This window comes from Balaenoptera physalus (assembly GCF_965194825.1).
Source record: "Balaenoptera physalus genome assembly, chromosome: 12".
NCBI classification, from domain to species: domain Eukaryota; kingdom Metazoa; phylum Chordata; class Mammalia; order Artiodactyla; family Balaenopteridae; genus Balaenoptera; species Balaenoptera physalus.
Window position 1 is genome coordinate 81,403,724 of NC_138897.1, and position 13,648 is coordinate 81,417,371.

The window sequence follows — 13,648 nt, forward strand, 5'->3', positions numbered from 1 at the left end:
TAGTCCATAGCGAGGGGAGGCAAGGTGGCTGAGGAGGTCCACAGCTCTGCTTGGGTTTGTTGTCTCAGTGCCCTGTTACCTTTGCCCTGGGAGCACATCCATGTGTTGGTGTTCAGGGGGTCATTCTGACTCTTTGCAATGCCTGTAGGGTCAGAGGGGTTAATAATGCTTCCTCCTACCCTGCCTCTCCTCTAGGCCACCTCAGCTGGGAGGGTGGCAGTGGACGGCAGAAAGGGCTCTTCAGACTGTGGGCCTTTCTACTGTGTTGAACTGGCTCTTGACAAGGCTTCCCCCACTTCTCCTGTGGCCTGCCATGGCTCAGCCCCAGGCCTTTCACTCCTGGGATAGCGACATTCAGGGGTTTCTTTTTCCTGCTACCACCTGAGGGGTATGTGTTGCTTCTCAGCTTCCTTCTTATTTTGGTCCACTTTTCACAGTACTATATCAGAGACACTTTATAGTTTATAGATTGGAGTTGTAGCATTCCCTTGTTTTATGTGTAGTAAGATTTCCCATTTTTTATTTAGCTGTTGTTTTTGGTGAGTTTTGAGCAAAAAGTTTGAGGAAAAAGAAATTCCCCTGGTGGATTTAAATTTCTTTTATGCTTTACATTTTATTTTGAAAAATTTAAAACATTCAGTACCACACCCATAATAGACCATTTCCTTTTGTCACATTTCTTTCAAATCTTTTTTCTTTTTAAAAGCAATCAAGTGTAACAGCTATATGGCTGAGATTCCGTTTGACACCCACCCCCAGGACCATCCCTCATCTTCACCCTCGGAACCCCAAGGCAGTAACTAGCCTTGCAATCTCTTTTTGTATTTAAAAATTTTTTAATACAAATATCTGTATACAATATATGACATTGTTTTTATGTTTAGAATGTTTAGCAAGATGATATACTGTTTCATTGTTTTGCAATTTGTGTTTTTCCACCTAACATTGTGTATGTAATCTGTTTTGATACACACACACACACACACACACACACACACACACACACACACTTTTCCTCTTCACTGTTGCATATTATTTCGTGATACGAATGTGAGGTATTCATTGCGAGGTATTCAGTGTTCTCTTGGCGAACATTGTTAGGAATAGCACGTCACTGGACATCCTTGTCAGCTCTTTCTAGGCTTGGGTGCGTGAGTTTCTCAAGAAATAAACGTTCAAGGTTGTAAAATATATGTGCCTTTTCATCATTACCAGATACTAACTAGTTAGTACTATCAGTTCTGACTAATTGTGTACCAAAGTGATGGCACCAGTTCACCCTCTCAACAACAGTGAATGAAAGTCACTGCTGTACGTCAGTATTTGATATGGATACTTTTTCTAACATTTACCGTTTCTTGAATAATCCTGTAATGAAGGCAGCATTATAAGCATTATATTATGAAGATAACTTGATGGATTAGATTTTCGGAATTGGTTGTTTCTGGGTGAATTTAGGAGGAAAAAGTGATAAATCATCTAACTAGGAGTCCTACCTAATGCAGTTCATTCTGTATCTGAGATGAGATTACATTTTACTGGTTTTCTCTGCCTTTTTTCCCCCAGAGTATCATTGGGCTGAAAATAAAGTTTTAAATGTGCTAGGGTTTTTTCTGGAGTGGGGGTGGGGTGGGGACGATATGATAAAGTGTATTATTCTGCTAAGAGTGCTGCCATCTTTTGTACCTGTGTGCAGTTTTTACTTGGAGTGCATTTATTTCTGAAACTCTTTTCCCACCTGTTTACTTGAAAATCATTAAATGTGTTGCAAGTGAACTATGAAATGATTAGATGCTAATGTGGCAAAGAACGTGTGAATTCTCTCTTAGTTCAGAAACAGGTACATTTCGTTTAATACAGTAAGTTGTTAATGCATGACTCTCTGCTTTTGAATTGTATGGTTCAAAGGTCCTTTTCACCCATATGATGTATTTACATGAAGGAGATGAATTCCCTGACATTTGGTCAACATACCAGTATTCAGGGTCCAACTTGTCTGTCTGTCAAACTCTCTCTCTCTCTCTCTTTTTTTCTTTTTAATGAAATGCCTTTTTGACTTCTTCATTCCCTCAAAAAAGTCACAGTTCTTCATATATGCAATCTTCACTTTTCAGAAAAGCAAGAGGAAAGGGCACGAATACACAAATATTAAGTATTCCCTGACGGACCAGGCAAGTGGAGATCAGAGTCCCCTCCCGCCTTGTACCCCAACGCCGTCCTGTGCAGAGTAAGTAGAAATGAAGGAAAATCTTTTTACGTGAACATAATCCTATAGAAAAGCTTAAAAAAATGATACGTCTTTGCAGCACATGCCTTTCCTTGGTGCACATTGTTGTTGCCTAACTGGTTCTTGAGTGTGCCAGTGGCTAGCTAAACTAAATTTTAGTTGACCTAAACTGAAGGCTGCTTGCCACACTGGCTAGGAGTCTACGGGACTGTACGTATATCAAGTGCTGGTTCTCCAAGGAGAATCTAATTTTTAAAAAATATTTTATTGGGCTTCCCTGGTGGCGCAGTGGTTGAGAATCTGCCTGCCAATGCAGGGGACACGGGTTCGAGCCCTGGTCTGGGAAGATCCCACGTGCCGTGGAGCAACTGGGCCCGTGAGCCACAACTACTGAGCCTGCGCATCTGGAGCCTGTGCTCCGCAACAAGAGAGGCCACGATAGTGAGAGGTCCGCGCACCGCGATGAAGAGTGGCCCCCGCTCGCTGCAACTGGAGAAAGCCCTCGCACAGAAACGAAGACCCAACACAGCCAAAAATAAATAAATTAATTAATTAATTAATTAAAAATGCAACTGCGGGGAAAAAAAAACTTAAAAAAAAAAAAAAGTTTAAAAAAAATATTTTATTTATTTATTTATTTGGTTGCTCTGGGTCTTAGTTGCGGCAGGCGGGCTCCTTAGTTGCCGCTTGCCGGCTCCTCGGTTGTGGCATGCAAACTCTTAGTTGCGGCATGTGGGATCTAGTTCCCTGACCAGGGATCGAACCCGGGACCCCTGCATTGGGAGCGCGGAGTCTTAACCACTGCGCCACCAGGGAAGTCCCAAGAATCTAATTTTTCTTTTGATGGGGTGTGGATTGTTGCAGAGGTAGGTAACACCCTTTTTGACGAGTCAAGACTCTTCGCTATGTAAAAGTAAGTAAATTGACCATCAATGTGTCAACACAATCATGGTCTAATTTTCCACAGTCAGCAGAAATCTACTGTGGGTATTTAAACCAGGTTAGCAAACTACAGCCCCCAGGCCAAATCTGGGCCATGGCCTGCTTTTGTACAGCTCATGGATGGTTCTTAAAGGGTTATTAAAAAAACACACACACAAAGAATAATACATGACAGAGACTGTGTATGGCCCACAGAGACTACATTATTTTCGGTCTGGTCCTGTACAGAAAAACTTTGCCAACTCCATGTTTAAACTAAAACATGTGATAAGAAAATATTTGTTAAATCGATTATGTGAATAATAATTGTAAGTTATTATTTTTCTGTATATGCTAAAGTCACTCTCTGGTATAACATTTACTTTTTATTTTCCCCTAAGAGTCTTATCCCTGTTTGCTTCTGATGTGGATTTTTAAACCCCTGTTGGCCTTAATACTCTATATAAACATTTTTGATAACATATATGAGGCTCGTATTTACATTTGCTTTCTATTTAACATTGAAATGAAATTATATAGCAAAAGTATGCTCTCCACCAAGCTGCCTCTTCCTTCTGCCTGCTTTTTTCTTTCCCAGTGGACCGATGGGGAAAGTTGATTTTAAATTGCCATCTGCAGTGATTTGCAGTGGAACCAGCATGTCAGGGCTCCGAGTCCTTGCCAGAAAGCTTTCCCCACATGTTGGCTCAACAGTTAGCTCTGACGACTCCCTTTTTACCAGTGGCCTGCCTGTGACTAACTAATAGGTTCTCTGCCTCTCTGTTCCCGTTGTCCCCCTTGTAGGGTGCAGACCCAGGAGACCCTGGCCCCTGCTGCTTGTTTCAGCTTGTTCCTCTCTGACCAGCCCAGAGCTGCTAGGTTCCTCGTCCCCCTGGACTGTTCTGGTCTCCACTCTGCTCAGCAAAACAGAGTCTGGGCTCCGATGCATTGGCCCTCCACCCTGGGGCCCTAAACTGCCGGTCAGCTTCATGTTCACCTTCAGGTCGCCGGATTGGGGGCTGAATGGATCTGTAGTCCCTGCCTGACCGTTCCCACGCTTTGCCTTTACATTGCTCTGGCCCATTCAGATCCTTCTGCCCACAGTGAATACCATTCCTTTCTCTATGCACATGTCCCACCTTCCTTCAAGGTCTAACCCAATGCCTCATCGTACAGGCCTGCCTCGCTCCACCCTCCTGGAAAACAACTCTCCTTCCGCCAAACCCCGGGAGCACAGGGACTCGAGGCTCTTACTTCAGAATTATTTTGCTGTGTGTTTCTGTACGATATCCTCTCCTATAATGTCAGCTCCTGGGGGCAGGAGCTATGTCTGCGCCGCATACGGTCCCCAGAGAATAGAGTATGTGCATTATAACTATCATGTAAGGTTCAACAGTATGTCTGCGTTTTTATTAGTGTCGTCTTCTTTTTCTTCTTTTCAGAATGAGAGAAGATAATGCTAGAGTCTATGAAAATGTGGGTCTGATGCAGCAGCAGAAAAGTTTCAGATGAGAAGACCCGCCAAGACTTCAAGCACAGAAATAGGTATTTCAACAGAAGTGCTCTACTGGTTAATTGTTTATATCATTTGTGGCACTTTGAAGCAGGCAAATAATTTGTGACTGTTTTAACAAAGTGAACCATAATTGAATTTTAAAAACCAGCCTCTTTTTTCTTCTGCCTGTATTTCTTTTTCCAGGCTGGATTCATTAAACATTGAAATCAAATACAGAATTAATTCTGTGAAGGGCAGGGTTAGCACTTACAGAAAAATGGTGATACTGGTGATGAAGAGCAGGTATCATCATTCCTGCAATTTTTATTAAAGTAGGTTAACGCACGCTGTGCTGGGAGATGATCTGTAGGGATCTAGGGACTGTGGGGACATGGCACTGGATGGTCAGAGTCAGGATGCCTGAGTTTTCACCCCAGTGGGCCTCTGACTGGCTGGCTGTATGACACAGGGCACTGGACTTCCTGGGCCTCTGACTGGCTCAACTCCACATCCCTTCCAGCTCTGATGCTGGGAATTCGTCTCCCTTGTACGTCTCCTTCCTTCCAATCACCTTTTTAGACAGGGACCCAATTGTGTGATGTATGTTTAAAAGGTAAGTTTTTAGCATTTCAAGTCGAAATTCCCATTTCAATGAATAGTATATTTAAAAGCTCTAAATCTACTTTCAAATGGTTTACTGCCTTGCCAAACTTTTAGATGTATGCTCCTTAAGAATTCTAACTTATTTCTTTGCCAGATGTGGACTTTCACCCTCTCCCTGAAAAGATCAAGAATGATGCAAGAAAGTTTACATGAAGAATGAATTTGAATTTGGAAGGCTTGCATTGTGGTTGACTACCTTTTGATAAGCAAAATTTGAAACCATTTAAAGACCACTGTATTCTAACTCAACAATACCTGATTTCCAATTACTCGTGTCCTCAGATAAGAAGAAATCATCTCTATGATGTAGACAGTGTTATATTTTATGGAATTTTATTTTAAATTGAGGAAGCAGTTAAATTGTGCTCTATATTTTCCAGATGATGGTGATTCAAATTCTAGTTATTGGCCTTTTTTTCTTTTGATAACCTCAACAAATTTAGTTTCCCCCCTGCTTTGTGGGGGATGATAGGGCACTTGTAAGAGGAAACATGATTGGGGATAATTAAGTAACAACACCCTATAGAAGTGAGAACAATTTCATTTATCATCATTATCCACTTAGTGGATAATTCATTTTGATGACCTCTTATTTTGGCTAAATAATAATTAAGCCAGTGCCCCAGACTGTCTCCCCTTGCATTGCCATTAAAAAATCATGGGGGCGGGAATCATGGGAACTTAGGATAAAAGGCATGGTTTCTTCTTAGCAGTTGACCGTTTACCATTCAGCCTGTTGACTGAGAAACTCGTGGTGGGAAAACGTTTGTCATCTTTTCTTTTCATTTGAGTAATTGTCTTGTATTTAGGAAAAAAATGCATCTATGGATAACCAGTTTTGAGTTATCACTTGTTGCTGACAAACCACCTGAAAACTGAGTGGCTTAAAACAACAACTTGCTTTTCCCCATCTCTTCAAACTGGGCTGGACTCAGCTGAGCGGTTCCTCTCCTTGTCTTGCTGGTGTCACTCGTGGTTGGCAGGATGGCTGGGCCTCTCCATCTGCATGCGGTCCTCAGGTCTCACCTTCTCCACGTGGCCTCGCCCGCAGAGTAGCTGGACCACATTTATGACAGCTCAGAGGTCCCAAGGGTATAAAGCAGTAGTGGCCAGGTTTAAGACTTAAACCCAGAAGTATCACAGCATCACTTCTACTGCCTTCTATTGATTAAAGTCAGTCCCAGGCCCAGCCCCGATTTGGGAAGAGGGGACCGCACGAGGGCATGAAGTGGAGGTGAGGTTCCTTGGAGGCCCCCAGTGTAACAGACTGTCAGAACCAGTGCCATGGAAAAACAGCTAAAAAAAGAGGTTAGCAAAAGTAGAAGCTGCTAGTGACCTTGGGAAGCTGAAGCTGGTTATGATAGCTGGTGTAAGCTGGAAGTCAGGCAGAAACAGAGGGCCTTCAGCGAGCTTCCTGAACCAGTTCTGCTGGCTCTTAGCATATGTTCTGAACCACCGCTTTGGGAAACTGGTCTCTTAAGGATGGGTGTGTTCGGAAGGGCAGAGCATTTGAAAGCAGAACCACCTCATTGCCCTGGCCGCTGCAGAGAGAGGTGAATGGGGTGCTTTCTTCACGCCCCTGGTTTCAGTTGGGCCCCACACCCATGCACGCAGTCAAGGCTGCAGTGAGGAGGAGCAGTTCTCATGAGGCCACTAATCAGATTGAATTAGCAGTAGCTCATTTTTGTTTTAACCAAGCAGTAGGATTTGCTAATGTTCTACCTGAAGTGCCTTCTCCAAAGACATCCCTCTTTGCCCTGTGTGTTGAATCATCATTCAATGAGTGTATTTCAATTAAAGCATCATTGGTGGACTTTGTAAAGATAATAAAATGCCATGGCAGCTTTGCCATTAAGTCATGATCTTCTTAACTGGATTCTTCTTGCTTTGTCTCCAGAAAAGGAAGGACTAGATCCAACCCTGTTAGTAGCTCCTTTCTGAGGTCTTTACCTCCTTTGAAACCCTGAGGTTGTTTGGGGAGAGCCTGGCTGCCATTTTCACAGACAAAATTACGTGACTTACCCCCCCCACCTCTCCCCCCATCCATCCATTGAACTTAGAATTGTTGAAGGTAATTACCTTCTAAGAGGAATGTAAATGACTGCTGTCTTCTTGTCAAGCCTGTAAAGAGATTCCAGTTCAGTACTTGCAACAAGGATCTTGAATCCTGTTATTTGTATTGCATTGTCACATTGAATGGTTCTCCTTTTTGCGATAATGTTTTGACTCTGGACTTTGGGGGCAAGGTCTTTCACCAGCATACAAGGGTTTGATTGTACAATATATCTGCTGCATTAACGTCTCTGCCTGTAGCTTAAGATCAGTTGTTTTTGCACTTGGAAACACCTGATCTTGGCCAGCTTCGTTTGTAATAGGACATTGATTTCATTTAGATTTCCCTCCACGAAGTCGGCAACTATTATGTGGTGTAAACTGATGCCAAGACAAGATTAATAGTCCCTAGGTTGCTAAGGTTTGTCATGTGTTTGGTAAAGGTGATTGCAGGTTCTCCGGTAAGATTACACAGGATGGATTCAGGTGGAGGGGCTGTGAAGATGGGGGAGGGGGAGGTGAGCTCGAGGTGCGGGTGTGAAAAAACAGTGGAAATGGAAGTTCCAAAGAGGTGGTTTCTGAGGAAGTCAGAGGGCCTGGGACCACAGCAGTCAGTAATAGTTGAATCAGGTTACCTGGAAAATAGGTGTGATAGCTACATGTCTGCAGTCTGCTTCTGGGTTGCTGGTAGACATTAAATTTGCACAATATTTCCATAGCTGGCTAAGTATTTTAAAATTACAAGCATAGGATTTTATATTTGGGGTGAAGAAATTATCTGGCATGTGGTATTGGGGTCTTTTTAAAAAGCCAAATTTCAGAGTCTTAATAGCCTGTTTTTTTTTTTAAAAAAAGCAAAACAAAACAAAAAGACACCTTGTATCCAGTGTGTGGCCCTCCTGAAAATTCTGGTCATCTCTCCCTTTGAAATCGGTAACTTTACAAATGTAGCTAAATGAGGATGAGAAAATACATGTACTACTTTCTTGGTGTTCGTGCATTCTTTACGGAGCCCAGTTGCTTTGGAACAGCCAAGAAAATCATCAAGATTATTTTTAGGGGTTATTAAGGGGTTACTAGGGTTTTTAAGAACTAATATAATGTCCTGGGTTATTTCTAGTTCAGAGGAATGTGGAAAAAGGTATGCAATTGTGAAGTGTTCTGTTGTAGCTTGTTAATCCGTAAGGGAAACTTAGACTGTAGACGTAAGTACAAACCCAGTGCAGTTTTTTTTTTTTTATGTTGTTGGGGGAATAAAGTTTTACATCGTAAGCACATGGCCTCCCTGATTTCAATACGCCTTTATTAGGATCTGTATTAGCCCTTAATTTCGTTAAAATCTTTTTTCCTCTTCCTCTTGAAAAATAAGTTCCAAAATATAGTTTATTATATCTTCCATCCTTAAAAAGTTTGTTCCTTTTTTACTATGGGCAGTTCACATAAGGCAAAAATATTAAACAGTTGGTTTTAGTGTGTTGTATAACTTTGCTGTATATCAAACTAATTTTTACAAGTTTTCATCCTAAACCTCAAATTATGTAATTAATAATTTGCCTGTTTATTTATGACCTAATTGTGATTCTTTTATTAATAAAAGCTAATGGAAAAGGATCCTTTATTAAGTCGATGACTAGATCTACAGTTAATTTTCCTGCAGTATATGAAGTATTGTACCAGAGTATTAAAAGATATGTAATATTTTATTGATAAATCTCTCCTTTAAAAGGAATACGTTTTAGGATGTCATCATTTTGATGTGAATCATGTAAATGTTGATAATATGCACTGTTTATTATACATTAGTGTTTCAAGAGATTCACTTAATTGCCTTTTTGCCCACGTATATTATGTAGTCTATTTGCAATTGTTTTAAAAAAAAGTGACATTAAAAGAATAGTTTATGTAGAGAAACATTAGTGGATGTTAATTGTCTCCCCACCTGTATTTATGGGTGTTAGTTCAACTGCTTTGCTAGTTGCAAAGCCGTATTAGAGTAAAAGTGTATTTGTAAACTGTATGGGAACTAAAAATTAGGAATAAAACCATTTTCTTATATTATGGTATTTGTCATTTACTTCATCTGAAATGTCCAGGAAAAACTGGGATTACAGGTCCCTCAACCTCTTACACTAGCCAAATGCTGACATTTTGCAGCTCTTATCTAGAAGGGAACCTGGAATTCAGAATGAATGAATCAGTTCCTCAAGCATTTATTGAGTGCCTATTTTATGAGTAGCTTTGGGAGACAGGGAATTTTATTTGGAAGAACTTATGAGTAAAGAGCGAGTAAAAAGTATGTCTGTATAACGTATACAGGACACGATTAGACTTCCCTGATGGTCCAGTGGTTAAGACTCCACGCTCCCAATGCAGGGGGCTCACGTTCGATCCCTGGTCAGGGAACTAGATCCCGCATGCCACAACTAAGAGCCAGCATGCCGCAATTAAAGATCCCACATGCCACAACCAAGACCCGTAGCCAAATAAGTAAATAAATAAATAAATATTATATATAAAAAAAGAATCTGTGGGTGGTTTATGGACAAAGAAATTCATGTGTTGCTCAGACTTGATGTCGCGTCTCTACCTGGTAAGGCCATAGACCGTTTTGGGTACAAATTCTCTTCCATTCAGCAAAGATTAAATCCCCACTAGAGGCTAGGGACTGGGAAATGGATGAATAAAACAGTTATACAGGTAGTTATAATTTGATTAGAGTAAACAATAAGGGTATTAACTGAAATTGATGGTTACATAGAGGAGTGAATTACAGGGAGTTAGGATTCAATGGTGAGGGTCACTTAAGCTTATTCTTGATCAGTGGGGAACCTGTGTGTGTGTGTGTGTGTGTGTGTGTGTGTGTGTGTGTGTAGAGAAAGAGGGAAACTGTCCTTTCATTTTCTTATGGGTTCAGTCAAGGCCAGTTTCTTTGGATCTCTTTTTAGAAATGAACATGCAAGGCAAATAGCTATTTCTCTGTTCAGCTCTTGCTTCTCCATTCATCTCTGAACAAAGAGTAACTCTCTCTGTCATGATCTATACCAATGGCAGTTCTAGCACTCTTTTGGACACATTTTGCAACAAAATATAGTACATATTTTATGAGTGTCTTTATTCTCTGTCCATGCATCTATTTACTGCATTTTTAACCATTCAGTTCTTGATGAAATATAAATTCACTGTTTTGGATAATCTAGGCCAGTTTTGCTAGGACTTCCTAGTATAGAGTATAAATTATGGTTTGGAATGAGCCATTTCGTTCTGAATGTAATCATTATTGAGATAACATTTTTCAAGGGAAATATCAAGTTCATGTCATAAGGCAAAGGATTTTTTTTCCTGCATTGTAAATGTTTTCATATAAATTTACAGTCAATAAAGTTACATTGTAATTTAGTTTTACAATTAATGAATCATCCTTTATTAAGAAAGATAACATCTGTTCATTCAGGATTACCCTAGATAACTCAGGTGATCTAGGTCTTCCAAGTGATGGTATTTTTTTTTTTTTTTTGCCCACACCACGTGGCTTGAAGGATCTTAGTTCCCGGACCAGGGATCGAACCTGGGCCCTCGGCAGTGAAAGCGCAAAGTCCTAACCACTGGACCGCCAGGGAATTCCCGGTGATGGTATTTGAATGTGGCCTCATGATTCATGAGGTTTCGTGTGCTTGTCTTTACTTTGTTTAAAAAATTTTTTTAATTGTAAAATATGGGTAACACAAAATTGGCCATTTAAACCACTTTTAAGTATACAGTGCAGGGAATTCACATTATTGTGCAACATTAAACCACGATCCGTTGCCAGAACTGTTTTCATCATCACAACTGAAATTCTGTACCCATTAACCAATATGTCTGCTTAAAAAAATTTCCCCCCCCTTAGGCTTAAAGCTCTTCTGAACTTAAAAATTGTGTGTATTTTCTTTGAGTAGGTAATATGTTCACTTAGAACAAAGTGTAAAAGGTTCAGAAGAGCATACAGTGGGAAATCTCCTTCACACCTGTCTCCCGTGAACAGTCTTTCTCATTATCCCCAAGGACCGAGAGCAACTTTGAACATATGCCCCACTGTAAGTGCTGGTTCCCAGGGTTTACATTTGTTACTTGGATGTAGAATGTTGAATTGTCCCCCAGTGAGGCTGACCCTAGTTATAGCCCTACCAGCTTCTTTCCTCACACCTTTATCAAACTACCTTTCAGACTTGAGCCCTCATCTGTCTGATAGGTGAACAAAGATACTTCAGTGTAACTAAATTTGCATCTCTCTTAAGAAGGAGGCCAAGCATCTTTTCAAATGCTTTGTGTATGCTTTTCTGTGAACTCTTTAGGTCACTTGCCTTTTTCTTTTCTTTCGAGTTCTGGGTCTGTCTTGTTTTGAGTTTAGGAATAAAGATACTTAATTCTCTATGACTGACTGACGACTGAAATTACTGAGTCACCAGGATCAATTTCTATAAAACGTTCCTTAGGTGTATATGGGATACACCTGTCTGTGCATTTTGGTTTGGGCCTTGCTGTGATTGTCATTCTCAGTGGGGATGAGCGAAACCATTCTTGCCATCACCAGGATGCTAAAGCTCTATACCAGCTACCATGTGAGACTGGTCTTAATTATCTGGGCCAGTGAGTTGAGAATTACTTCAGATTTTCTTTCAGATTCAAAAGTGCCAAACAATAATGTATGCGTGCATCCATTCAACCACTTTTTCTTTTTTTAATTTTTGGCTGCGTTGGGTCTTTGTTGCTGCACACGGGCTTTCTCTAGTTGTGGCGAGTGGGGGCTACTCTTCGTTGCAGTGCGCGGGCGTCTCATTGCAGTGGCTTCTCTTGTGGAGCATGGGCTCTAGGCGCGCGGGCTTCAGTAGTCGTGGCGCACGGGCTCAGTAGTTGTGGCTCACGGGCTTAGTTGCTCCACGGCATGTGTGATCTTCCTGGACCAGGGCTCAAACCCGTGACCCCTGCATTGACAGGTGGATTCTTAACCACTGCACCACCAGGGAAGGCCCCTCAACCACTTTTTAATGAGTACAGTGAGCCATTGACTAGGTGCTGTGAGGAATAAAAAACAAGTATCTGTCTTGATCCCTGTCTTAAAGGACTTGATGGCCCATTTAGGGAAAGGAGACACACACAGGCTGAATACAAGATGGAAAATAAAACAGCTATGGATGAGCCCTGGATCAAGACTAAAAGAGTAAAAGGAAATGATGATAATACCCTTCATTTACTAAATGACAGTTAAATGTGCCAAACACTACCAGAGATGATTTCAAAACCTGCAAGGCAGGTACCCTCCCCCATCTGTTTTGCTCGCAGCCATGTTCCCAGTGCCTAGCATGGTGCCTGGGTAGCTCAGTATTTGTAGGATGAATGGCTGATCCCTATTTTACAGATGAGTAAACTGAGGTTCAGGGACACGAACTGACTTATCTGAGGTCCCACTCAGTAAGTGGGAAGCTAGGATTTGTTGAGCCCAGGTGGGTCTGACTCCAAAGTCCATGCCCCCTCCTTTTCACCACACTGGCCCCTGAGGAATCCCGGGAGAGACTTCACACTTAGCTGGAGGTGGGACCCAGTGGAGCATTCCTGGAGGTAGGGTGGGCAGGCAAAGCCACAGAACAGAAGAGCACATGGTTGGGGGTGGGGGAGGGGGAGGGCTCAACTTGGCTGGAGCCCATACCTGGAGGCGGGAATGGGAGGTAAGGTTGGAAAGGCAACCTGGGGCCTCGACCAAGAAGGTGGCCTTTTTTGTTTTTTGTTTTGGGCAGAAGATGGACAACTATTTTTTTAAAACTGCTTTTTAAAAATTGAGATGTAATTCACATTCCATACAGTTCACCTGTGTAAACTGTACCATTCAACAGTTTTTAGTATATTCACAGGTATATACAACCAGCCCCACAGTCAATTTTAGAACATTTGCATCACCCCCAAAAGAAACCCTGTTCCCTTCAGCTGTCACTCCCCAGCGCCCCCAGCCCTCTTATACCTAGGCAAAAACCCCCCAAAGCCTTTTTAATCAAAAATTTTGGGTTAAATCATAAGATTTCAGGGAGACCTTCCCCATCTGTCTTAGGTCATGTTCTCGAGAAGTGGAGCCTGCAACAGGAACCCCTGGGCAAGTGATTTGCAGAAGGAACGCCCTCCGGAGAAGGGGAGAGAGGGAGGCAGGGGAGGGTGGGGAAAAGCAGGACTTGGTCACAGGTGGAGGTAGCTTCACTTTGATTCCCTGGGGGCAGCTGTGAGCTCTGAGCAGTCACTCCCGGCACCAGGGGAAGGCTGCACCT

The 13,648-nt window shown here is 41.9% G+C and overlaps 1 protein-coding gene across 6 annotated transcripts in view; it reads left to right on the top strand.

The window, feature by feature from the left end:
- The window catches only part of PTPN11 (protein tyrosine phosphatase non-receptor type 11), a 75,087-nt gene extending 65,671 nt beyond the window's left edge, over window positions 1–9,416 (top strand). For all 6 annotated transcript variants that reach the window (XM_082417479.1, XM_082417478.1, XM_082417480.1 and 3 more), the window contains 3 exons: window positions 2,115–2,227; window positions 4,591–4,693; window positions 5,401–9,416. In XM_082417479.1, the coding sequence (XP_082273605.1) occupies window positions 2,115–2,227; window positions 4,591–4,660 (183 nt within the window). In that variant the 3' untranslated portion in view covers window positions 4,661–4,693; window positions 5,401–9,416. The remainder of the gene's footprint in view (window positions 1–2,114; window positions 2,228–4,590; window positions 4,694–5,400) is intronic.
- The last annotated feature ends 4,232 nt before the right edge of the window (window positions 9,417–13,648 follow it).